The sequence below is a fragment of the Colius striatus genome, chromosome 2 (genome assembly GCF_028858725.1).
Source record: "Colius striatus isolate bColStr4 chromosome 2, bColStr4.1.hap1, whole genome shotgun sequence".
In the NCBI taxonomy this organism is placed as follows: Eukaryota; Metazoa; Chordata; class Aves; order Coliiformes; family Coliidae; genus Colius; species Colius striatus.
The window spans coordinates 45,420,506-45,448,196 of record NC_084760.1 but is presented as its reverse complement, the minus strand read 5'-3'; the positions used below and the strand labels follow the sequence as shown (position 1 = coordinate 45,448,196).

The following is a 27,691-nucleotide window of genomic DNA, read 5'->3' as shown; positions in this document are numbered from 1 at the left end:
ATAAGAAAAAACTATTTTACTGTGAGGGAGCCCTGGAACAGGTTGCCCAAAGGGGTTGTGGAGTCTCCTTCCTTGGAGGTCTTCAAGACCTGCCTGGACATGTTCCTATGTGATCTGACCTAGGTTGACCTGCTTCTGCAGGGTGTTGGACTTGATCTCTAAAGGTCCCTTCCAACCCCTTCCATTCTATGATTCTAAATTCTCAGCCTAGGAAGGACAACCTGGTGACCTTGGCATAGACAAATTAAAATGTGATATTCATTTCAATAAGAAAAGATCAAAATGTGTGGCTTAAAGAAAAGAAGAGGATAATGCCTTACTCTTCTGGGTGTTAAAAAAAAGTTAACTGTCAAGTCCTGTTCTGTCTCAGCTGTTTAGAAGAGAAAATGATACTAATACCAAACAGAAAGAAATTCCAATCCCACAACTTGGTAACTCCTGTAACTGGAAATGAGCTTTAAAAATGTAACCTGACTGCCATAATGGGCCAATCCTTCTGTTCACTTAAAGTTATTTATGCACATTTCTTTAAGAACAATGAGATGAGCTACAAATATAATAATGGATGGAGAGTACAAGACAACAAATGTGGTTTTTGACCTTTACTGTGTAGCCTCTTAATAGCAAACTACACCGTTTTTTCCATGATCTTTGTCAATGCCGCTGAGATGACAACTAGGGTGGGATTTAAATACTTTGAAAAGGAAATACTTATTACTTCATATTTGGGAAACACTACTTCATTACTTTGGAAAGCTGCCATTATTTTGGCACTAATGCTCCCAAACAAAAAAAATATGGAGTATTTCCACCTCTCAGAGTTAAGTCTGTGCTTTGTATTTTAGAGCATTTTTTTACTATTTAACACCTGAAAGAAATTGATAAGCGCTTATTGGATGTTTTGCATATTAAGCAGCTCAAATGAGAATTTATTTGAGCTCAAATTCACTAGTTGTTTCTAATAGTGCAGTCAGCATTCCCTGTGTATCTCATGAGGCAAATACCATAATCATATTTTTTTCTGAAATGCAAGACTGATTATATCACCATCCCTTTGACACATATGAGAACAGGATTCAAAATTACACTAGTTCTTGGCCTTCGTTTAGCATTTAGACCACGCTCCTTTCACAATTTCCTTGACATAGCAATGCCGACACTCATATTGTCTAGCATCTGTAAGACATTCAGTTGAGAATGGTCAAAGCTTGTAAGCAAACAAGCATTATTTGAATGAGTTCACATCTTGCAGGATGTAACTACGTTGAACTCCTAAACTAAACTGGCAAAGTCCTACTTATAAACTGCAGAATTTTGACACTCCAACCCTATTCCTGTCACCAATGGCCTGAGTTCTTGCTTCAAGTTGCAGCAGGGAAGGTTTAGATTACAGATGAGGAAAGACTTTTTCCATGAGAGGGTTGTCAGCCCCTGTCCCAGGCTGCCCAGGGAGGGGGGGGTGGAGTCCCCATCCCTGGAGCTATTGTAAAGCCATGTAGCTGAGGTGCTGAGGGACATGGGTTAGTGGTGGGCTTGGCACTGTGAGGGGAGGGGTTGGACTCCACAATCTTAAAGGTCTTTTCCAAGCTAAACAATTAAGAGCCATGTAAGTTTTGATAATAGCTTTTACAGGACTTACTGGCTCTTCAAGACTAAAATTTGTACCTCTGCTTTTGTGAGCTGTTCTCGCAGCTTCTCCACTTCCTCACGGAGCTCCCGAATGATGCGAGCGTTGGGGTCTTCGTTCACCACAGCATGATTAACGATGTTCTTGGCCCGGTCTGCATACCTCAGTGTTGAAAGGGTCTCATCGTAGTTGTCTGCTGCCGGGCTTACTGTTGCTACCATAGCAGTCTTACTGTTGCCACCAAGGCTATCCTGGAAAGTAGTAGAGGTCAGAAAATTCAAACAGTAAAGGGTTTTTTTGTGTTATCCAGTCAATGAATATAGGCAGTGAACAATAACTGAGAGTGTGGAATAGAGGGAGGCAACTAGTCACAGCAGCATTTTTGTCACAGACCCTTAGTTCAAAGTTCAACCAGTTTTAGTGGTTGGACTTAATGATCATAGAACCATTTTGCTTGGAAAACACCTTTAAGATCATCAAGTCCCAATCATAAAAATCTTAAGAGTCTTTACCAATCAAAACGATTCTATGATTCTATGAAAAATAATTACTGGTTTAAGCTCTGTAAATCAAGGAAAGTTGCTATTTTCCTTTTTTCAAAGGGAAAATGTCATTCATGGCTTTCAGAATCATTTTTGAACAGGAACAAAAACAGTCCCTTTTTGGAGCTTTACAGTGTCTGTTAAGGGCTTCAAAGGTTTATTTCTATGTTTACTGCTTAGGTTTATAAAGTAGAAATGTTAGCACCTATTGTAGTAGCTCACTATTGTAGTAGCTCAGGGAAGTTCATGATGAATTCAGAATATTTTAAGAACTGGAAGCAAGATGTCTCCAGTAAGTACTTAATTGAAATTACTTACAGATTTACTCATAAGAAATATAGTTGATTTTATTCTTGTAAATATTTCAGAATGGGGCCTTTCCCATCCCCCCACTTACACAGTTCACAAATGTAAATTAAGTTATGTAAGAAATTACCCTTCTGGAATTTAGTTGACAGAGAAGAAAGGCATGAAACCACATTCCTGCAATGCAACGTCAGGGGAGGGGAGGGGAAGGGAGAAGAGGGAAGGGAAGAAGGAAGGGTTCATTCTTTTTATTGATCCCGAAATTGTAGTTTATGATTTTGGTCAGTCTAAAAGAAACTATTCTGGTTTAAATTTTGCTCAAATCCCCCTTTTTTTTTGGTCAGTTGTTTGTTCTGGGCATTTTCAAAAAAAAAAAAACCCCACCACCAAAACCCACCTTAACCCAATATGCCTTTCGGAGATGAACCAGGCTATTAACTTTCATCCTCAATAACCCATGAAATCTAGGTCAGGCATTGCCATTAGAACAATCTCACTACATTAGCTGCTTGTCTAACCATTTCAATTACAAAGCACACACATAGCTTTCCTTAGTAATCATTAAAATGCTCCTTTAAGTATTTCCTTAGGACTCTCTTTCTTTGCTGTATGATGCCTAAAAATAGTTTGACAGCAGGCTGGCTGCTTCAGCAATCAAACACTGACCACACAGGCTGATGCTGCTTCACTGTTGCATTAGTAACATTTTGCTGTCTCTGATCATGCAAAGAGGATGTTATGTCTTTGGGTAGAGAATACAACTTTATCTATACGGTGCTCAGTACACTGAGGTACACTGTCATGGTTAGCACCTGCAGATAAGAATATAGAGAAGCTAACTGAAATCAGCCTTTTGACCGATACACGCATGGTTTTTTTCTCATCTGAGGTGCATACACTATTTAATAAATACACAGCTTGGGAAGATACACTCTGCAAAATGGAAATGTTTTTCCAAAGCATCTATTGAAAACTTTAAAAAGTCTAACATGTGACTGTATCAATGGGACTTCTGGGTCTGCAAAGGCCAGGACTCTTCTTCAATCTATCAATGGTTTTCAAAAATTAGGAATGACACTCTGTAAAACTGCAATCCCTGTTCTGCATAAAACAACAAAGTTTATCAGGGTGCTGGCCAGGTACTTGGCTTCCAAATCGAACCTTAAGAGTTTGCACTTTGGGAACCTCCTTCACTGCACTAATTAGCTCCAAAATAGGATTAATTCATTATTTGAACTTCAACTCCACCGTACAGGCAGCTGAGAATGCTATTACAGTGATATACTGTAATTCACAGTACACCCATTATAAGTTGTGTAAAGTTCCTCTTGTACTGTGGCTATTCAAGTCCAATGTCAGACTGTCTGATAAAGTTTTATGAGTAAAACCGTTGTGCTGATTTGACTGGCTTCTTTAACATTAAGCAAGAAAGGTAGATGAATAGTGAGATGGTCTTTCACTAGTGGAGACAGCATCTGCAAATTATCCTGGAAAGGCTGGGCTTACATGTAACAGATACATACAGAATGGAACTGGAAAGAAATAATTTTAGTTATTTTTAAGACTAAACTAGCACAGTCCTTTTCTAGTATCAAGATTACTATGAAAATAACTTACAATGTAAAGATTCTTAATTATATTTTTAAAAGCAGACAGCAATAAACCATATAGGTCTTCTGAAAAAAACCCAGGAAAATTAGATGTCTCTATCAATAGAAATGACTGAAACCAAGACCCTAAAGAGTTGATAAGCTATTCTGCTTCCCACAAACAACCTGACACCACTTTTCAAGTCTCTTCTTGCAGTTACATTTTTCATCAGGTATGTTCATTTAAGATCCTCAACAAAATTGAAGACAAAGTGTCAGATTTTGAGATCTCCTGAACTCTATTGGCTTCTCAGCTTTGTGGAGAGACTCTATATAGCAGATATTCCTTGTGTTAGAACAGATTTACTCCTCTTAGGCATCAAAATTAAAAGTTGACAGCTAGAGAAAAGATAGCCCACCACCTCATGGCTTCTACGAACAGGCCTCTTCAAATGAATAAATCTCTCCTTTGAGCTTGAATTTAAAAAAAATGTTTAAATTTTCCCCTTTCAAAATAAAGCTTCTCTTCAATAATCTTGTTTGTAAAAAATCCAAAAGCCCCAAACCTTTTGATTGCACTTAACATAGCTGGATGTTAAAGACACAAAGAAGGTTTGCTTGAAAGAAGGCAGAACAAAAGTGAGCTTCTATTTATGAGCGCAAGTATGTGCTGTGTATGGCCTTCGTCACACTAGCTACAATGCATCAGACAGGTGCTCAACAGGAATTCCAGTCTGCTTGCTGAATTTGTTTAGAAATGGAACAGCATAACGAATTCTAACAACGCTAGAAACTCGTTAGGAAAGTTTCCACTCTTGGTCACTCAGACTGTTTACGACCACATCAGGAACCCAAGCACACATGCCACTGCAGCAAACCCAAGCAAGCTGCAGGCTGGTTTTGTTTCCGTCTTTGCAGAGAGCCAAACAGCACTCATCTAGAGTAAAGCTCAGTGTAAATATACAGAAGCAAAAATATATTTAAACACTAAAAGTCTTACTGTGAGGAACACTGTCAAATGAGGATTTATTTTGCTGTAGAAAAGCATAAACACTACTTCTGTTATGCTATTCTTATTTTTATATAGCCCTCAGGACTGTATTACCTGCTTCTGCAGGGGGGTTGGACTAGATGATCTCTAAAGGTCCCTTCCAATCCCTACCATTCTATGACTCTATGATTCTATGTCCAGTACCTGTGATGTTTACACCTGAGAGAAGAGATAAATTGTCTCACAATCGTTATGCTGAAAGGTTCAGTAAAAGTGTGGAGAAAAATGAAGGCTTGTGGTGTGAAAGGGTTACATGACCACAGATTTTGTTTTATTTAAGCATTGAAGTCAACTTTATTTTCAAATCTCCTTAAGGAAAACATCTGTTTTAATCTCGACACCTCTGTATAATCTGCAAGGAACTTTTTCTTTCAACATGTGCAGTTAAATCATAGGGAGGACAAATTCAAGCAAGAGCTAAAAGCTCTTGGTGAGGAGGCAAAGCAGAGTATTCAAGACAACAAAATCTAGCCAGAGCATCTACAAAAGTAAGAGGACAAAAAAGGCTTGTGGTGCCAAAATTTAGTTTCTTCCCAGATTATACCTTTCTACTAACAAATCTCTTAGTTGCTCCTTGACAACACTAGAACAGAGCACAAGGTAAAAAAAGGAAACTTGGTAAGTTTGTATTTCTATGGTTACAAAACATCTCGGCAATCAAATGATGAAAGAAAAAAAATTAACAGAATGTCAGGTTCCAAATGTCAAACTGAAGTCATTTACAGATCACACTTAATTAAACAATCTGTCAAAATCCATGTCAACCATGACCACTCAAGCTGTACCAGGCAAGGTAAGAAAAAAAAAGACAAGTCACCTTTACTAGCAGCAAGCTTTTAACAAATACAGCTTTTAGTGGTTCTATTTGTGCTTGCCCCTCATTCAGAGAATGGGAGAAATCCAGATGCCAACTACACCTAAAAGCACACTTGCAATCCAAGATTTTTTGCCATACGGCTTTACAGCTACCGTATCTCTGATGTGGGAAGATCAACAAAACCGAAAGCCTACCTTTTAATTTGACATACATAAAACTCATATTTAACAATTTGTTTTTTCATTTAGACCTTACAGATCTTCACTAAAGCATCATCATGATGCAATTTTCTCTCCCAAAAGAAAATCAAATGGAGTCCTATGCAGTATAGAAAATTGTTTAACTGCTCATTTTGTATTAATATGATGTACAAGGTCTTCTGATCTATTCCTCAGACTGTAACTGGGATAATGCTTTGCAATTATACTTGTCTTTTGTCAGTAAAGTATATTAACAAATATATTAGACAATTAGGAAAAGGTAATAGTCTTAAATCAAAATCTTCAAAGCTAACCATGTCAGTATGTAAAACTCTGTTGCATGTGGCAACAGCCCAAATTAAATTACCCTCAAGGTTGTGTGTGAAGCCATGTTTAAAAATTTAAGTTCCTTATTCTTCAGGCCATTATAGGTCAGCAGAAGAGAGGGAACATATTTAGTCTGTAGAGATACTAACGGCTTACATCCAGCTATATTTGTCCAAAGACAATTATGGTTACCATCAAAACCAGAAAATGAGGCAAAACCTCCCAGCATTTTACTTCGTAAAATGGGACTCTTCTCCCCTTTTCCTCCCTTTTATTTCTCTCTAAAAAAACCCAAGATCAAAGTACTTACTTTAAGCAACCAAGTGAGCACAGAATCACGATAAGGAACAAATTTGTTCTTGTTTTTGCCAGCAGCCTGATCTGCCAGGGCAGAAATAACTAGCCCGAGAGTCGTGAGGGATCTGCACAGAGAACACAAGCAATCATTAACAGGTGCAAATATTCATAAGTCAAATGCATATTTAGATGGTGACTTTCTCTCCAAAAATGAACTCTGAGGAAGAAGTTTCTAGTACAGTTTTGATCACTCTTTTCTCACAAAAGCTCTGCTCCTCCTTTTCAGTATACGTCTCCAGTCTTGTCTTCACAATGCAATTATGTGGTAGTTTCAGGAACACAAGTACAGAATGAAAAATATCAACAATTTTTAAAAGGCAGAGATCTTATTACGAAATCTACGAGTATCATTATGTCTGAAGGAAAAGTAGTCACAATTTTACTGTTGAGAAAAGGCAAAAAGAATAATCCTAGTCTTACTTGTTAATGTTGCTTCCTTCTTTCAGCCTGTCACCTGCAGCACCAGTCTTAGTAGCTCTTTCACTACCTGCTAAGTCCACCAGACTCAGCTTGCCCACCTTCTCACCTGATGTCTGCAGAGGGAACCAGAGAGAACAGCTACTGTTAGTTCACTCAAATTAAGCTACATATTTTTATAGTTTGACGTATGTTCAAAAAAGAATTAAGATTCATTTTTTGGTGTAGACTCTACAGCTGTTCCAACAGCTTCAAAAGTTATCAGACTTGAACAATATTGTGTGGTAACTCACTAGATGCTGCTCCAGAAGCAGTAAACAGGAGGATTTGAAGGTACACTTATACCTTCAAGACATGTCCAGAAGAGAGAAACACTGGGCACATTAGTCAAATGTTAAAGCAAGAAAATACATAGAGGGAGTACAGGCCAAGGAGTCACAAAGACATACAAGTCTACAAGCTCTGTCTTTGTTTCATCATCTTGAAAAATCTCAGACTTATACTAGGTTTCCACTGTTCTTCAGAAAGTGAGAAACAACATGACAAGAAGCCTGTTATAATTTATAAAAACTGCTACAACTGCAGAAGTCTCCTATAACCTACAGCCTCCTACAAAGCAATCTAAACCATACAAGTACCTTAATCCTGTAACACAGATTTTGTTATAAATCCTTTTAGCACATTTGACCCAAAATGACATTCTGAAACCCTCTGTGAATTTCACAAGTCAATTTGAAGCTGAAGAGCTAATGCTGTCTGAGAGAACAGTTTGCTTACATCACGTTTTTCTGCAGCATCTATGACTTTCGCATCTCAGTATCACAGCTGCAAAGTGATATGATCCTCTAAATGAGCAGGATAATTAGAATCAATATGCTTTCAAAAATGTTACTGCTTGGACTAGATGATCTTTAGAGGTCCCTTCCAACCCCTTTGATTCTGTGAAAATACAGTGTGATTATCAGGCCATACTGAAGCATATAATTTCCAGGACTGAAAGAAGCAGCAGATTGGAAAACAGAGGAATCTTTTCTAGAAATTCCCACAGCAGTCACTGGAAGATGCAGGAAAGACAGAAAATCAGAACTGCCACCTTGCAGTCAGGGTGACCATGAAAACACAAAAAATACTTAAAATAAATACACAGTACAGCCACGGCAAAAAAAGAATGACAAGCCCTAGCAAACTGCTGATTTGAAATGCAAAGGGGGGGAAAAAAACAAACCAAGCACAAAGAAAATAGTTTGGATAAGAAGATTGGAGGAGACTGAAAAATAAGGAGGAAAAAGTCCAAATGCTCGTTATACTTTACATTGTAGTTAAAATTTAAGCACTTAGATTTGCTCCATGGAAACTAAACATTTCTCTAAGGCTTTGAAGACATTAAAGAATTGCATAAGCATGGAATCTATTAACAAAATTTAAAGAGTTTTGGATTGGGAGATCTATTTTAATTTCAGTTTATCACCATTTTCTGTGAGAGATTAAATATTAACATAAATGTATTTCACCTACCACTCCAAGGAATATTTACATATAAGGAAACATAAAGAAAAATACTTTCATATTTAAATATCTTTTAGATATTTTATATATATATATACCTAAAACCACTGATGCCATACAATGCAAAATGATTTAAATGAGTGCTTCTGTTTCCAAAGTTCATCATTTATACATATTTGCATGAAACAACACCTTGAGATTACCCGACATATACTCAAGTGTTCTATTTTTCATCTGCACATTATATCTTTAGTTTCTGTTCCCAGTCTGTACTACACGTTGCTCTCTAAAAAAAGAAGTGTTTCTTTAATTTAGATTCTAGGATTAAATCCTTCCTGCACCCTCCAGCACGTCTGTTGCTTGGGGCCTGCATTTTTGCTTTCAATTTTAAAGAAATCCATTTCACTTACAAACTTACTAAAATCAACTTCCCTTCGTTGCTGAAAAAGGACATTACAAGGACTTAGCCAGACAAAGTTATAGCTAACCTACTTCAGTGCCAGGAGTGCACAAGGGCAGGAGATTGGAGCAAATGACCTCTTGGGGCCGCTCCCAACAAATGTTCCTATGAGTTTATGAAACATATTAAAGCCAGAGAGACATTTCCAAGCTTAACATTTGAAACTTGTGACTTATTTTGCTTACCCCTGATTGTACATCATAGAGTGTGTGCGTGAGGATAATCTTGAAGACTGCATGGGACCGACTGCTCTCTTCATTCATGTTGGTTGCAGCTACTGTTCGAGATTTGTTGCCCTCAGACATCAAGGACTCGATGTCCTAGATACAATTTTCACAGCCATAAGCATATCTGTATTAACTTCCTTTTCAATTATCTACTGAAACAATCTCATTTTGGCAAAATACAAGAAATATTTTCTCAGTAAATTTCCTACTGTTTATTCAGAAAGTGTGAGGGAAAAAAACAGTGATCTCCCCTTTAAAGACTAGAAATTATGTAACGTTGTGACATGCATATCCAGCCATCTCTTCTACTTAGACATTGATTATCAACAAAAATAAAACACATGGCTGCACAGAGTAATGCTCAAGAGTAAATTAAAAAGTGAGGAAACTGCAATTCCTGTTTGAACATTATAATAGTTTAGCCTCAAACACACATTCTTGAAATCTCTAACACTGAGATAAGGCTCAAAGTTTTTTGAAACACTGAACAGATCATTATGTTCCTCTTACGTAAAAGAGCTTATGAAGTCTGACACGTTAAGTTGTGACACTTGAGAAATATATAGATCACTTGTTTCAGGGTTCTACAGTAAACCTGTAAAATAGCTAAAATTGTAGATTCTTTGGCTTAACTTTCATTTATGCATCTCGAGATGGATGATGCTAAAAAAACCCAAAAAACAAACAAAAGACCATCATGGATCACTTGGACTTTGTATGGTGCATTACATAAAGCTGCTGGGCAACATGTAAAGGAACAACATGCAATGTGTCATAACTGAAACCACCAAAGAGAGGTAGATGAATACCTGGAGAGACTGCAAAAGGAAGGACTATACCATCTGCACGTTTTGCTTAAGATGACAGAATTCCATCCCATATTTACTCATTTCTCCCACAGTACATTAATACTTCTTAAAAACGAGTGCATTTTGTAAATGCATATATAAACATCTACTATCCAGCAAGCAAGTTTCATGCCATGTTCTCAAGTATTTGCTCTGTAAACAACCATGAGTTTATAGTTCTAGTATGCTGGTGTGCTATTGGAAAGTGAAATTACAAGACAATAGCACAATAGCCAAAAAAGTGACAAAATGCAGTACTGAAAGCTTGTCTCTGCTAAATCCTGGTTCTGTAATTAATCATGGATTTGGTTTACACTCATTTTAAGTTTTGCTTGAAAGTTGTATCATGAAACAGTTTTACTACTTGCAGAGTTATCGAGTAACATGGGATGAAGATGTATTCCTGCTCTTAACCCTGCTAAGATCCCCAGTGATCACAATACAACATCCTTACAGCTCTCTAGCTCTAAAATCCATGTTACTGCCATGGCAATTAGGAGTACTTTAATAACTTTGTCCTGCTTAAGGGACAGTACTCAAGTGTTTAGGATGTCAACACAAGCCTTTCATAAAATTGATCCTTACCTTGTAGCTAGCAACAGCTAGTTTGGATAGGCCATCTACGTAAGGACCATAAACACTGTGTTCTCTAACTTTTAATGACTGACGACTTCTGGTTGGAAAAAAAAAGTTATTTATAAGCACATGACTGACTTAAGACAACATTTATAGAAAGTCAATTTCTCACTGACAGATCTCAAACACGATGGTCTTACAAATACCATAATAAAGCACAGAACAAGGACTACAATACAAACAGAAAAGCCTTATGTTTACACAGAAAATGCTGACATAGATATCTCTGTTGCTTCATAAAAGCTAGCATTGCGGTGAGTTTGCTCCAAGCTTTTAGTCTTTCTACTTTATTTTGATTTAAAATGAAAGGATGCTAAGATCAGGAAGAAGCAAAAGCCATCCTACACAAAAGTCTTAGATGAGATCCATTAGGGCAAACCAGTCACAGAAAGGAAGAGTGTATGACAGTATGTTACAATGCCATAGAGACATGAATTACTTACCCTTTTGGGTCAAGAAGATCTCTGACTTTCTCATTGTATATCTCCATGTAGGATACTTCCACTTTGAAACTCTGCTCTTCATTTTCCTCTTTCTGTGCTCTTTCAAAGAGTCCACTGCAAAGTCTAGGGATTAATCCAGGCTGGTCAGCGGTACCCATCATTGTATACGATTTTCCAGATCCTGTGTGATTGAATCTGTGATTAGTGTACATACAGAACACAGAAAGGAACTAGAGATAAGAGAAAAAAAAAATTGCATTTCAGTGATAGACATTTGTGTTGTTTGCTACTTTACTCAAAACGTGGTTTAGCTAGACTATTCCATTAAAAGGAAAAGCAAAAAAGTTTAGTTCAAATTGACAGAGTAGACTTTCATGTAGGTACAGCCTTAATGCAGATGACAACCCACATATAAGCCACAATGAGAAAAATCAGGTGCGTCAGCACGTTATATGTAAAATTGTGATAAAGATTACTCCAACTCCTGATGTAAAAAATATGTGATGCACTGAACTCAAGGACAACCATGATCATTCCAAAGATTGTAATCTAAGGTGTGAGAAATAAGGGTAGCCAGCAGCAATAGTCCTATTTCTCAGCCTGTCCTCCTCATACATAATGTTACAAAAAGAGAGAAACATTTCTTATCTACATTACAAGGCATTTCTCCTGAAACAATATCACAACAATTGTGAAAAGATTCTCAGGTCAGAACGTGACACATTTTGGGTCAGCAATATTTTTTGCTTACATCTGGCAGGAACTTACCAGTTTGCCCGTAGGCAAAGATGCAAGCATTATAGCCTTCAAAGGCATTCTGAAGAATATTCTCACCAAGGCACTTGAAAACAACATCTTGACCTAAGAAATAAAACACAGAAAATAACATTGCAACAGAGATATTTTTCAGCTGACATGTTCCAGATTTATGCTACTCTAAAAATCAGCAGCTGTCATTATCATCTATATACCTCTACATGCTTAAAACATCATCTGAAGTTTCATCACCAGAAAAACTACTACCAAGTACCTGCTTCTGCAGGGGGGTTGGACTAGATAAGCTCTAAAGGTCTCTTCCAACCCTACCATTCTACAATTCTATGAACTACAGAATTTAATACAGTGGTGAACGATACCACCAGAAAATGTACGGAACTCTTAAATTTTAACAACTGTCAGTTGATTTTCATCCGGTGCAATTAGATAAGCATTAGATAAATTTACTGTATAAGACATTAAATAATACCATGAAGAGATTCTCGCAGAGAAGTAATCACAACTATGTGGGAAATATTATAGCACAAGACATACATTAGCAAAGTATAGGGTACATCACTTCTTTTGTATTTGAACTAATTCTGTAGGAACAGCTTTTCAGCTCCTTTTCCAAGCAAAGGAAGAAATGTTTAATATAGGTGAGTATTATCTATTGAAACAAAACCTCAGTTTTCAGAATTTCTTTTACAAGCAGAGGAACTTAAGTCAGAACAAGACATGGCAGAACTTTATGGTCTGAAATGTCCTCACAAACATGTTAAAGTTCTTGAAAAGCTCTTCCTTTCTCTCATATCTCTACATTCAAGTCCACCCAGAATCTTATGCATGAAAATTTCTCCATCAAAATTACTAGCAGTTGTGCCTAGCCAGGCACAGAGGAATCGTTTTGGACTAAACACTTCCAAAGTGTAACAGACCATAATCATAATATGTGACACAGGCATCTCTATTTGTTTGACAAACAAAAAATTTGCCTTCCTGTGCAATTTCTATGGCTGAAGGTGCACTGGTTTTCTCAATTCCTCACTAAATTACAATTAATTGGTTATTTGTTAGAGAAGCTAAAATTTAGAAACGTATGCATCCTCAATGTTTTCTTGTGATTTAAAAAAAATAAATGTAAACAAGCTTAACTGTGTCCCAATTTTAAGAAACAGCAAATACTAACAGATCACAAGAAACAAGTTTGAAAGGAATAGATTCCAAGAATGCTAAGTCCAAATATATTTCATATTTTATGATTGCTAGTTGCCAAAATGTGCAATAATACTACATAAAAAATGTTTCATTAAATACATTACATGTTCTCTCTAGACCACATGAATTCACATACCCTTATATTAAATTAGGGTTTTTTTAATACTCCATTATTAAGTTTTATGCCAAATTTCCATCAGCACTGTGACACATGTACATTCCTATATATAATTTCCTCAAATCCTGAAAAGAAATTGATTTGATGCTTTTAAAGTGATGGACGTGGAACCACATTTTAAATAAAGGTGTAAATGTTAGTAACCCATTACTGTGATGTATTTTTCTCAATTTACTATGATCATCTTTAAAGAAGAGGAATTATTGAAGAGTTTTCTTTTATTTTTGACGACAAGAAGTCATATAGGGGGAAGGCACTTTGTGCCATATGGTCTGCGCCTTTAGCAAATACTGCATTTTAATTAGATCATTTGCACTTAGAGACAACAAGCACAAAGATACAGTAAATATTACCTGCATATTTTTCTTTGACAGATTCATCCATAGACCAAAAGCAGTGATCATAAGCAAACACCTGTAGGAAAATAACCAGGAGGATACTTTATAAAAACTGTTGCCAAATCAAACGCTTTATCCATATTTTGACAGAACTGTTTTATGCTGGCACATCGCGTTGCTCAGGGTCATTCTGAACACAACACATTTCCACAGAATTACTTCTTTTTTTATTAATTTGAAGCCTAAACAAACACCACACCTTCTTGTATGCAAGTCTATTCTTTGCTTTTATTTGCTCCTTGTTCTTCTTCAACTGTGTGAATCCTATTCCATGCTCTCCAAATGTTCTCCATGTGGCACCTGAGTAGATGTCAAGGAGCTCTGCTCATCTTCCTTTACACCTATCTCTGTAATTAATTTCGCACAAGACTTTTATTTTGCAAACTGACAGATGTCCCTTAGCTCCTTCAACCTACCATCTCCTCATGACTGCATAAATTAAAAACATGCCTTAGGCAAGGAACCTGTTTATCTACAGGAGGAGTATGTGTGTATATATAAACAGAAGCGGTCAGCATCAAAGTGTAATACATGTAAAAAAAGATATAGAGCAAATGAGTTTTATCTTAAGAAGAGTAGCATTATAATATTTTATAAACAGAAAAGTTGCAATTCTGTGGTAAATCTATTTAAAGGTCCACAGATACCTTTCATCATGAAAAGCTGACCTAATCAGAGCATATTTTGGGACAAATGGTTGCAAAAAATACTCATCTCTGTGTATTTGTGAGAAAAAAAAAAATCACGGCAATATCTGACCTACATTCACATGGGCAAATTTTGTAAAATACAGGAAAAGGGAAGTGTAATGTGTTGCTCTTTGTTTCTTTCTCTTCCGAGCTTAAGGAGGGCTGCTCTTTCCCCTTGCATGTTCTGCATTGCTATGTAGCTGAAGTTTGCATCATTTCAGATCACACTGGCAGGGCAAGCTCACCATGCCTTTCATATCCACGTTCTGCACCCTTGTGCCACTATTCCTGAAAATTTCTTTTTATTTGTTAACTCATTTTCATGCTTCATTTTAGTAAAACAGCAGCAAAGCAAATCTTCCTCAAGTACTTGAAATAAGTAGAAAAATTATGCAAGAGTTGAAAATCTGTATTACTGATATATCCAAATACTATGTACATTTATGAAAATTATAGAGTACAATCCTTGAAATTTAATCAACTTATCTTCAAAAATACATTTTCGACATGCGACATTAATGTCCCAACATCAAGAGATGAAAGTGGTTATTTTACATCCTCTCATTGTCTATCTAAAATTCAGGGGGTTTGGTTATCTGAATTTATTATACAATTAAACATATGATTATAACATTCCACACCTTTAGAGCACTTAATGAAACAATACTGGTTCATTAAGTGCTCGCCAATAAAGCTTAATCTTGATATGCTAGGAACGAGATATCTGTGTACCAAATACAGAGTCACTGGTCCGTAACCCACAACAACGAAAGGAGTTTGCTTTAACACAAATACCAGAAAATGCTTTGAAAAGCCCACAAATAACAAGTAGTCTTCCATTCACAGGCTGTAATGCTGAGTATGTATGTTCTCATTTGTTCCTGTGACTCATGTTTTGGCACAGGCTGTACAGTGCTCTTCTGCAGCAAGGAGATGCTTTGAGTTTCTTACTCAACAGCTGATCAGCTACAGAGCTGTTTTTTTGAAATCCTTTTAATATCTGCATAAGCCAAGATTGGTTAAGCAATATGACAATTTTTCACACACTGATTTAACATGCAATAAAAACTCTTACCTTTGGTTGCGTCCTAGTGTCCCCCAAATCATCAGGAGCAGAAAAGATGTGGTATAGGGTTGAGGTAAGAAAAAGACAGACAAAAGAAAAACACAGACTGTTAGTTGCCTTTATTTTAGCTTAATTATCATTAATACTTCAGCACGGGAACATTATTTAAAAAGTTCATTTCTCTCCTCAGGTCTTCCCTTACTTACAGATCCCAAGTGATTCTTTTAATCAATGTTTATATCTTTTCAGGAGTGAGATTTGAGATGCTGCTCTGAATAAGTCGACTTTTAACTCAAAGCCACTGATTTTCCTCATGCTGCCACCATCTCTTCCTCTTTCTCTCCCAGGAGTTTGTTTTTTTTTTTTTTTTCCCTTGTGACATCTTTCTCTCTAATTTTGTGGGTATCATTGTTTCCTAAAAATAAAGTACCCAAGCAGTATAAAAATTTCCAAAACCACTTGAACAAGAACTTCAGGAAAGTTATTCAACTTGCCCAACTCTGTTCTCTCACTGTTGCTGGGATAGTAGAGCAAATATTTGGTTCCCTAAAAGAATGAGCAGAGAACTGCAATTCTTTTAATCTGTTATGTGCACAATTTAAAAGTTTGTGGGAGGGCTTTCTTTGTTGTTTTATAAAAAAAAAGCAAACAAAACACCAAACCAAACAAACCACAAGTAAAACAAATTACTGGAGTAGTCTCCAAAATAACTGCACTGCATCGGTCATTGCCCAGACAGCTGGTTACAGTCTTCTCACATACTGAAGTCTAGAGAAATACAGCAAACATACAGCAACAAAGAACCAATATTCTCCTCGTTCTGGACCTTCCAAATGAGTTTAAGAAGCTCTTGACATCAGTAACAAGTAAAGTCTTGTGACAAGCATCACTGATTTCTTTTGAACAGAGCAAGAGGAAGACATGGGAGCCATATAAGATTACTCTCAGAGTCTTTGCTTTGCTGCTCATATGGGTTGAGAAGCAAGTTTAAAAATAGTAATTTCTCAGCACTGTCTCTCAAAAATAATTATTTATTAAGCAAGTCCATCACCTTTTTTTACTGAGGCTTGGATCTAAATAGGCATATTGGTTTGACATAACAGGAACAGGAATGACTCGCTAAGCAGGATGATTGTTAGCTATGTTGCAGGGTCAGTCAAGTCAGCAGCAACATGACCACTTTTCCCCCGTCACTTGGCTAAGTTTGAATAAAAGCTCTCCCTAGGCCCTTAGCAGTACGCTTGGTGCAGACTCTCGACTGTCGCTCCTGGGTAGGTTGTAGAGATAAAGACATATTGATGGAATCTCCTTCACCAAGGTTTTGATACAGACAGGGGAAATAACAGAATTACTCTGGATTACTCAGAGACACACAAGAACATTTTCTGGGCTCTCAAATGCTAGTGAAGCATTTTGCTGAAGGACTTCACTGGAAACTGGGGCTTTTAGGGGCGCTTCTGCCTATTCCTGTTCCTACAGGAAGATTATTCTCACTGTAAAACAAAGAAAACAGCAAGCCTGGATTCTGAGATTGAGTTTAGTATTCAGAGATGTGACATGCTCTTAATTTAGCATGCACTTATGCTCCTAGTCCTCAGACCAGTTCAAAGGCAGGATTTACATTGTGACAATGCACTTGATCTTTCTGGGCCTCAATACAGAATATATTATTATTTGGGTTAAAGCAGCAATAAGGATATAATCTCAGAAGTCCTGTCACATATACAATTTTAAGAGGATGGATTATGCTAGGCTATGTAAATCATCAAGCTTAGTTGCGTCTAAAGGTCTTAAGTATCTAATTTTCAAAAGAGTTGCACAAACACACAAAACCCTGTCTTGCAGCCTCAATCAAATATGGACAAATGCAAGTCCTACCTACATCTAAGAGACCCAGTATACAGTATTTAGGACACAGCACAATTATCTAGAGCTATGGCTTATTCTCTGTATTTTGGACCAAGAAGAGACTAAACAAGTGTTTCCCTAAGGAAAGCATTAAGGGTGCACACTGTATCATGCAGCATTGTGCTGCGCACACACAAACCCATCACTGCAGCAGCTGTGTGCTGCAAGAACTGGGACCATACACCCACAAAAAGATCTTCAGTCTGATTCAAAATCCCATGGGTTAGGGATGCAGCATCCACAGCAGCCTGCATAGTTACAAGCACTCACTGGAAGCAGTGGCTGTTTATAGAAAGCTCCATGCCCAAGTATGGTGCATTGCTACAGAGGTGATGCAAAGGTAAATACCAAGCAACTGCATCATCTATAGAACAAGGGAGTATCTCCTACAACAAATCTGGGACATAGAACACATTTAAATTTTTCCTATGCTTAAGGCTGGCATTAGCAAGAAAACACCAGAGTATCCTAATATCAACTTGTAATGGTAATGAATAGTAAAGAAACTAGTTGTAGAGTAGTTCTAAAGCAGAAAAGATCATGTACAGTTGTGTCATTTGAAAACTGCTCACATGGAAACCCATCTCCAAACCAGCATCTGCAAGGCAGAGTGAAAAGTAGCACACAGTGAAGTGATCATTGCAGGACTCTCAAAGAATCCTTCCAGCGGCTATCCAGCAGCTTCCCCCAAAGATGCTGCCATTTCAGAGGTGTGGGCAGGACTTGTTACTGTAACTTGGCCGACAGTCAATAATTCACATCTGTCTCAAATGTACTAGAAATTTCCAAGGCAGGAAGGGAAAACTTATCTTTAGCTACTGAAGGATGTCACTAAGATGTTTTCAGTTACATATTTTCCCCAGAATCCAGACTGACAGGATTTTCCTTTACCAACTCTTTCTTTTTTCAACTCAATGTCAAACAGAAGCAAAGAGAATTTATGTATTTAGGGTTTCTACAATTAAAGAAGGATAAAAAGAATACTCCAAAACAACTACCTACGTTTGTTATGATTTTATTTGTTGCAGCCAAATACATATGTTGTTTTGAAAGTGAAAAAAGACATGCAGCCCTGAGTAACCATTTCCTTTTAAGCTTACTCTTACATGGTATAAGCTTCTTGACCAGGACACATTTGCTTTCCTCTAAAAACGCTAGTGGTTTCACAGACCTTAGGCGTAATTTAAACATCAGATAAAACCTGAGCAGTTCCCAGCTGAGATCATCAGTATATGTCCAATATTGCTACTGCTTATGTTTTTTTTTTTTTTAAGTAGAATAATATATATAAATAAATTATATATTCAAGCACAATAAACTGCTCTGTCCAGCAACAGTCATCAGCGCTGTTTTCATAACATCTCAGATCAGTTTTTACTCTGGCTTTCCATGTTCAAAAGCAGAGGGAAGGTACAGTGACCTTAAGTATATCTGAGATTCTGTAAATCTTGTGAAGAAAACACCACAGCAAACAAGTAGAGGTGAAACATCACTGGGAAGAAGCAAGGATAGCTCAGACCTTATCTATTCTGTTTGGCTGACCCAACAGCTCTGAGATAGCAGCCAGCTGGCAAGTCAGCACATGTTCTAAATTAGTCACAGCACATCCTGCTTCTTGCCTAAATCAGAAACGGGCTAATGGGGCAAATGGAAGGACTAAATGGGAGGCAGCAAGTCAGAGAGCAGGAAAAAGAGGTACAGAGGCTGTAGGACATGATCTGATAATCGAGGCTTTTTTTTTTTGAGAAGGGTTGGTTTGGAGTTTTTTTCCTGTTGGTTTGTTTTGGGATTTCTTGGAAAAAGAACATTTCCTATGCCAACAGTAACCACAATACCATCCAAACCATAAACTTGGTTGATACTGCTCTGTGGTGCAAGGCTGCGTCAGATTTGGAAAACAGAAACATAACATTTTACCATTTTCAGAGGCTTCTAAAAAAGTAAAATTTAATAAGAATTTGGAGGTTAAAAAAGGGCAGAGGGAACAATTATAATAGTAACTATGAATTGGGGAAGTCTCCGCAAATCCCCAGAAAATTCTTATTGCTTTCCACTTTCAATCTTCGACAACCACTGCTAAAACAAGCATATCAAATTCCAATGTAGTTAGTGTTATTTTATGCCCTTCAGCAGAAATTGTTCAGCACAAACCCTCAGAAGTAGCTAAAAATGCAACTAGAAAAGCATACCAATGGTGAAAAATTACTTGGGGCTTAACAGCAGAAAGGTGCCAGTCTCCCAATGACCACTCTGTAAGACCATATCTTTATGCTGCTGGCTGAGTTAGTTGTGAGTACAAATCATTTTGTATTCACACACATTTTATTAAAAGCAAAGTTGGCATTGCCTGTCACAATCATTTACCCTTCAGATGTAGAAACAACTCCACTTTGTAACAAGTTTATTCTTTTTCAAGTTTGTACAGACACAGTCCAAACCACTATGTTTCTGATGCTTCTTAAATCTATTATCAAGTAAACTGGTCTTATCTCACATTCACAGAGTTTGTTAAACCTGGAAAAGAAATGCTGAGTTGGAACTATGCCTTCACTCTTGCTCAGCACAGTTGGGAACATCAACACAACAGGACAAGCAGCCCCAAACCTGGTTTCAGCATTGAGTCAAACGAAAGAAAGTCCAGCGTAGCACTAAAAGGACAAATGGTAAATGATCTGCCAAGGTCCCTTCCAACCTCGGCCATGCTGTGATTCTGTGATTTTATTAATAAATTGTTGCAAATAAAAGCAGTACCAAAACTATGCTGGGTTCTGACCCACACGCACAGCTGCATCATACATCAGCTATTCCCAGGAACCAAATAACTAACAGGCAGAATGAATTGTTGCCACAGATCTTTCTCTCCTTCCTTCCTTTCCATGGTTAAGTAGGGCTCGGTAGGGTACCTGTATGTACCTTCAACTATATTGCTCACTTTCTTTTGTGGCTTCTGTACAGTGTTTTCCCTCACTCCTCCTCACGCACCCACCTGCCCTGAACTTCCCCACTCAAACATAGCAGGGTAAGGATGCTTGGGAACACCTCAGAAAAACCAAATATCACAATCACAGAGCTTTACTAAGCAAATGTAGGCTCTGTTTGAAGAGTGATGGGTTAAAGGTAATGGCTTGCATGAACTGAAGGGTTTTTCAAGGAAACTCATCCTTTAAGACGGAGGAGTCTGACCTCAGTCTGTGTATCAGAGGGTAAATACTGGGTGTAAATGGAGCAGCATACCAAAAGGATCTGCAGTAGCTCACGCTGTCTGCATTAGTTACCTGCCTGTAACAGGAGGTAAAATTTAACAAATCACTACTTCATAGTCTTTTATTTTGGAATAACAGAACTTAAGATTTGCAAGTTTACCTTCCACCATGAAGAAGAAAAAAACATCCTCCACTGTATTACTGGAGCTTGCTAGTGCAGAGATGCTGATAAGTGGTGTAGGAATTACTGAAGAACTCTAGCACCAGTATGTCTCAAGGCAGACAACTTCAGGCACATCAGATAAGGACGTAGGCAGAAAAATGTATCAGGAAGATCTTGCATTTGTTTGAAGTTTGGGAGCTTAGCTATCTTTCTGACGCAGATCCTTTGATTGGTAGGGGTTTTTTGTGTGTGTTTTTTTTTAATATGAATAAAGGACTCAGAATAAGGTCTTTTGAAGAGATAGAAGTTAGTTAAAAAAGATACTACAATGTTTAGAGTTTTACTCTTTAAATTTCAGTTGCAGAGTGTCTTTCCTGGCATAAAAGAAATCCAGTCAATAGTGAAATAAATTTTAGATACTTAATTTTTTTTACTAGCATAGACATAATTGAAAAAGAGAGCAGCATGACAACCAGTAAGAAATAGAACTGAAAAGCTGTTTCCTTTCTTTCCACATATCAACCGAATACAACTTGTGTCTCATTTTTTGCTGCTAAGTACACAATGAGAGGAAATGTCAACTAAATCAAGTTTGATCACTGCAGGCCTTTTTATCCTATGATACTTTGAAATCCTTTTTATCAGAATATTTTAGAAGGTGAAGTGCTTAAGGTTGCTGAGTTTAACAGTTTATAAATATTCTTTCTCCATAGCAGTATTAAAATGCTGAGTCCTACTAGACTCTAATTTCTGGATTACATCCTCCAATTAATACTAATCTTACAGAGTCTCAATTTTACCTCCATAGCAATATTGAGCTCTGAGATAAAACCACATTGCCCTATTTGAGCAGAAGATTTTTTGTGAGCCCAGTCTCTATAAAACAAAAGACCCTAAATGCATAAAAAAGTGAAAGAGCATACACAGTTCAAGTCCTAAACTTGTATAGATAAAAGGAACAAAAGTGATCACTGTTACTTGGAAAATTCCTTCAGTGCTCCAAGGCATTCCAGGCATAGTTGGCAGATACTTAGTTTCTACTGACAAAACTCATTTTTGCCAGCTCACTCAAAAAAAAAAAAACCAAAAAAACCAACCACCACAAACTCAAACAAACAAACAAAAAAAACCCAACAAAACCAAGCCTCAAAAATGGGATGTCAGGTTGAACAGCAGCTTTGTCAGTTTGAGGTGTTTTCTTCTTGGAGTTAAATATTCTGTATTGTTAGTACAATAATCTGCTTAATCCTGACCACATTCAAGTGGTGCATGAATCCCACAAAGCTTGTGTTATGACAAGGGATTACAACTTTATCCTTTTGTTTGTAAACACGTAGATGTCAGGACACTATTGTGCTCTGGAGAATGTCTGGTGAACAGCCAGTACCCAAACTTTCAATTACTACTGTGAATTCCAAGATTTTTTAATAAAGCCTGGTGAAGCTACCATTTTATTACCATGGGAGAGAGGATAAAAAACCCCACTCTTATGATTTGGCAACCTATTAATTCCACTGATAGATCTCCAGATGGAAACATCATGGTCCTAGCCCTGAGATTTTGCAGAAAATCTTTTCTGCTTCTCAGACAACTGCAAAACTTGCCTTAGTCAAACATGATCTTCAGTCAGCCCAGGAGCTGTGGGCTCCTGATGCAGAATACAGTATGTGTGTCCATATATGCACATAGGTGTACAAAAACATGTATGAATCCCACAGTCTCAGAATGGTGAGGATTGGAAGAAACCTCTAGAGCTCATCCAGCCCAACCACCTGCTAAAGCAGGTTCCTCTCACTCAGGAGGCACAGGAACTCACCCAGGCAGCTTTGGAAACCTCCTGAGAAGGAGATTCCACAAGGACAAGTGCAGAGTCCTGCACTGGGAGAGGAACAAACCCCATAACCAGGACAGGCTGGAGGAGAGGGACCTGGGAGTTCTGGTGGGCAGGAAATATGAGCCAGCAATGTGCCCTTGGGGGCAAGAGGCCAATGACATCCCAAAAGCATCAGGAAGAGTGTGAGCACAGGAGGTTGAGGGAGGTTCTCATTCCCCTCTGCTCTGCCCTGGTGAGGCCTCATCTGGAGTCCTGTGTCCAGTCCTGAGCTCCTGGACAGAGAACTGCTGGAGAGAGGCCAGTGCAGGGCTACCAAGATGCTGAGGAGATTGGAACATCTTTGTGAGGAGGAAAGGATGTAGGACCTAGGGTTGTTCAGTCTGGAGAACAAAAGGCTGAGAGAAGCCCTTACAAATGCTGAGAAATCCTTAAAGGTTGGGTGGCAAGTGGATGGAGCATCTTTGTTCTGTAGGGGCCAGTGACAAGGCAAGGGATAACAGATACAATGTGGTGAACAGAAACTAACGTAGGGATCTATAAATACAGCATTCTCAACCAAGACAACTGTTATCTTCATAGAATCACAGAAGTGTTTGGGTTGGAAGGGACCTTAAAGACCTCATTCTAACCCCTTGTCATGTGCAAGAACATATTCCACCAGACCATGCTGCTCCAAGGCCCATCTAACCTGTCCTTGAACACTGACAGGGTTGGGGCAGCCACAGCCCCATTGGGCAACCTGTACTAGGGCCCCACCACCCTCACAGGGAAGAACTTCTTCCTAATGTCTAATCCGTGTCTCCCTTCTTTCCATTTGAAGCCATCACACTGTGTCCTATCATTATAGGCCCTTGTAAAAAGTCCAGCCTGGAGAAGAGAAGGCTCTCACGAGGAACACCCCCAACTCTCTCAGTCTACCTCTACAGCAGATGTGCCCCAGCTCTTGCATCATCTTTATGGCCTTCTCTGCACTCACTCTAATAGCTCCATGTCCTTCTGATGTTGGAATCAGATCTGGAGGCAGCATTGAAGGGGGGGTCTCACCAGAGCGGAGCAGAGTGGCAGAATCCTCTTCTTTGACCTCCTGGCCACACTGCTTGGATGCAGCCCAGGATATGGTAGTCTTTCTGGGCTGCAAACACATGTTGCTCCGTCGTGTTGAGCTGCTCTTCAACCAACACCCCCAAGACTTTCTCCTTAAGGCTGCTCTCACTCTGTACTCAGCCCATTCTATGTTTGTGCTTGGGATTGCCTCAACCCATCAGCAGGACCTTGCCCTTGAACTTCATGTGGTTCACACAGGCTCCAGTCTGTCCCTCTGGGTGCCATCTCTTCCCTTCAGTGAGTCAACCACACCACTCAGCTTGGTGTTGTCAGCAAACATGCTGAGGGTGCACTCCATCCCACTGTCCATGTCACTGATAAAGATGTTAAATAGCTTTAGGTGAGGAGCTAAAAAGCCAAGTCACCATTAAACAGGATTAATCCTAGAGTCATCTACTGCACACTATGGAAAGCAAGCCACAGGCTTTCAGGATAAATATAGAGAAGGTGAAAAGGAGAGGCATATTGCAGTCTACCAATCACTGGAAAACACTTTGGAGGAAATTATCTACACCTGGTAGAATAAGCTAGTGGGATAACTGTATAGAAAAGCCTTCCTGATGTGGACATAGTCATGTGTTGTAAAGATACTTTCAGTAACAGTGTTTTACAGAAAGGAGAAAACAAGTTTGTTTTTCCAGTGGCACAACAGAGCATACAAACAGCAGCTGTATGGGAATAGCTGCCATTAGAGTTACTTCATCATACTTATAATCAGATTAAAAAACCCAACCCAAACCCTAAAGAATATGATTGGATGAAGAGTGAAACAAGCTCAACAGATCAGTCTGACCTCTTACTTGGAATTCTGAAGGATGATCATCAGAGCTACCCATTGATGCTGTAGTTTCCTTCACCCACAAAATCAAAAGTCAGGAAACCCTTTTGACTCTGATATTAGAATCACATAGTTAATTTTTTGCTCTTACTAAACTACTACCAAAAACATACAAATGCAAAACTCTTCTCTCAGAACCAAGGGTTGGGTTTTTGGAGTTTTTTTGTTTTAAAAACCATTTTACTATCCCATTAGATGAGTTTCAGCCCATCCACTTCACTTTCCCCAGGTCACATGCTTCTTATTTTATAGAATCATAGAAATATTTTGGTTGGAAAAGACCTTAAAGATCATCAAATCCAACCCCTCCCCTCACAGTGCCAATCCCACCACTAACCCATGTCCCTCAGCACCTCAGCTACACGGCTTTGCAATAGCTCCAGGGATGGGGACTCCACTACCCCCCTGGACAGCCTGGGACAGGGGCTGACAACCCTCTCAAGGAAAATGTTCTTCCTCATCTCCAATCCAAACTTCCATGGTGAAACTTGAGGCCACACTAGGCCATATCCCCATGGCACAATGCCAACCCCCAGCCTCATCAGCCCCTAACCTCATTTCTGTATGTGCATTTGCACATTTATGGCAGAGCTACCTGAGTAGAACCTGTCACTAGATCTCCAGGGGAGGGGAATCTTTCAAAAAATCTTTTTCTGTGTTTGTTTTTAGTTAACTAGAGCAGTATTTTTGAAAGATTTGTCTCACTTCAAATTGAACTCAAGGCTTACTGCAATTCCTTGTTGCAAGACGTTTTTTCTTGCAGTTCAGGTAAAAGGTAAAAGCTGGGAACAAGCCAAACTGATGCCAGTACCTCCTCCTCTAACAGACACTGTACCAGACAACCTTCCCTGGCCCTCTCCCTGCTCACTCCCCTTGTTCAGGATTTGAGAACTGTCAACACTCACTCACTTCAGAAAGAAAAATGTGCTGACAACCACAGAAATCTCTAGCTGCCAGTAGATTCCCCTTAGAAGTAGAAAATAAAGGTAGGAAAAGGGAGGGTGAGGAGAAGTCCTTTAGAATCACCTAGGAATGAGAACACTTTTTTTTAAAAAACCCATGACAGGGTATTTTAAGAACTCTTTCCCTTCCACCATGCTTGGTATTTCCTCCTTTTGTAGATCAGCCAGCTGTATCATCTAATTAATAAACTAATTACAGCCTCAACCTTAAACCACCTTGAGTTTGTCTGTCTTCCTTGAAAGCACAAATACATCATCCAGAACCATTTTGGAAGAAAGTTCTTTTTTTCCCCCATCACAGACTCAGTTATATTTACAATCCCCCACTATACACAGATGTGTGTATCCAATATCCTTTGACAAAAACAGATTCTATCAGCACCTGTCTGCTTCAAACATGGAAGCAAAAGAATGGCACGTGATAAAGAGTAAAAGTCATTTGCAGGAGTATGAAAGGGTCTGGAGACATGGAGGCTTCAAAACTCCAGAAAAGTCCAGAAGCTCTTCACCCTCATATAAAGCAGGCAAATTGCAAATTACAGAAATTGCTATAAGGACTCTTCAACCCAGGGAAACAAATGATTCATCGAGACAGCTAAGAAAATGTTGGCAATGTTTCCTACTTCTTTTAAATGTGCATTAACTCCCTCTAAACACAATGTGTAGAAGAGGTGTCTCTCCTCTGCTTAAGTGTCTCTGAGTACTTGCTAATTCCCTATCTCCTTAGAACATTGCTTTGGCCACAGTTTGCAACGAAATCAATCTTAATGGTGTGTTTTGTATTTGTACAGTGTATTTAAAAGGTTACTTTCTGAGTCTTGGTGTAATTTTGGCATCTCTGGGTGTTCAGCTGTTAAGGAGAGCAGTTCTTGGCACATGCATAGTGCAAAACTTTATACCTTAGCATCATTTTTCGTGCCTCTAGAACTGGTGAGCTGCTAAGCAAACCGTTATTTTCATGTTGTAAATCTATTCATTGGATCCAAACTAGGGACTCAGGCAGTACACACTGGAAACCACAAATGATGTTGACCTAATTGTGTAGGTGAAGAGGGAGAAAATAAGAGCTGTAGGCAAAGAAGGGTTAGTCATAAGCATTAAAGTTATTTGCCTTGCCTTCATCTTTCAGTAACCATTTGAATTTCCCTACTTCAGCATGTCCAGTTTCCATGAACTCAGTGATAAGGCAGAGGTGGTTGCACAATATCTGTGTACTCTCAACTCAAACCTCCCTTCAATGTCCAAGGAGCCTGGGAGGTGAAAGAACAGCACAATGGATCTGAACCACTCTAGTAAAAAAGGAATCTGAGAATGGCAGCTTGTCAAGACACTGGCATCTCAAAAAGAGCACTTAAAAATAATCTTGACAAAAACCAATAAAATCTCAGAAGCCTCAAACATTCAGCTACAGTAAAATTAGTGTTTGATATCTCTCAAAAACCCAAATATGTGTCATACTGTCTTTCACTCTTCCCAAGAGCACAAACTGCATACCTTCCCTCACCCAGTCAAGCTCTTCCAATACTGTCTTATATTCCTCCAAGCCATTTTAGCAAACTCATATATTGTGAAGATATGAAAGCAGGCAACGATATCCCTGTCACCATTTCCGGAGGTCTTTAAAAGCCATGTAGCTGTGGGGCTGAGGGACATGGTTTAGTGGTGGCTTTTGCAGTGCTGGTGGAATGATTGGACTTGAGAAGCTTAAAGGTCTTCTCCAACCTAAAGAATTCTATGATGCTAATATCCACTTTTAGGTGGATGCTGCATGTCAACAGAAATTTGAAGTGTTTTGGCATACTCTGATATATTACTTTTTCTTCACAAAGATTTCAAGCCTTTTTACCAGCACACAAACAGTTTAGCAGCTGCAAGACTACAGTTCCGCCAGTAATGACGTTAAGGGATTGCTTTCCTCACCTCTATCCCCACTACAGAAAGCAGGAGTTTCTGTTGGCATTTTTCCAAACACCAATGAGCATTCAAGGAGTGAAATCTTACAACTAAAATACCCTGCATGA

General features: G+C 38.5%; 1 protein-coding gene across 6 annotated transcripts in view; it reads right to left on the bottom strand.

The window, feature by feature from the left end:
- The window catches only part of KIF13B (kinesin family member 13B), a 132,074-nt gene that overhangs the window by 64,062 nt on the left and 40,321 nt on the right, over positions 1 to 27,691 (bottom strand). For 3 of the 6 annotated variants that reach the window (XM_061990139.1, XM_061990142.1, XM_061990143.1), the window contains exons 3-11: positions 15,668 to 15,680; positions 13,859 to 13,919; positions 12,122 to 12,214; positions 11,354 to 11,534; positions 10,860 to 10,947; positions 9,385 to 9,519; positions 7,237 to 7,349; positions 6,770 to 6,881; positions 1,666 to 1,878 (exon numbers count right to left, since the gene is read on the bottom strand). In XM_061990139.1, coding sequence (XP_061846123.1) covers positions 1,666 to 1,878; positions 6,770 to 6,881; positions 7,237 to 7,349; positions 9,385 to 9,519; positions 10,860 to 10,947; positions 11,354 to 11,534; positions 12,122 to 12,214; positions 13,859 to 13,919; positions 15,668 to 15,680 — 1,009 coding nt within the window. Of the gene's footprint in view, positions 1 to 1,665; positions 1,879 to 6,769; positions 6,882 to 7,236; positions 7,350 to 9,384; positions 9,520 to 10,859; positions 10,948 to 11,353; positions 11,535 to 12,121; positions 12,215 to 13,858; positions 13,920 to 15,667; positions 15,684 to 27,691 lie in introns of all 6 variants that reach the window. The other 3 variants (XM_061990138.1, XM_061990141.1, XM_061990140.1) reach the window with 2 other exon arrangements.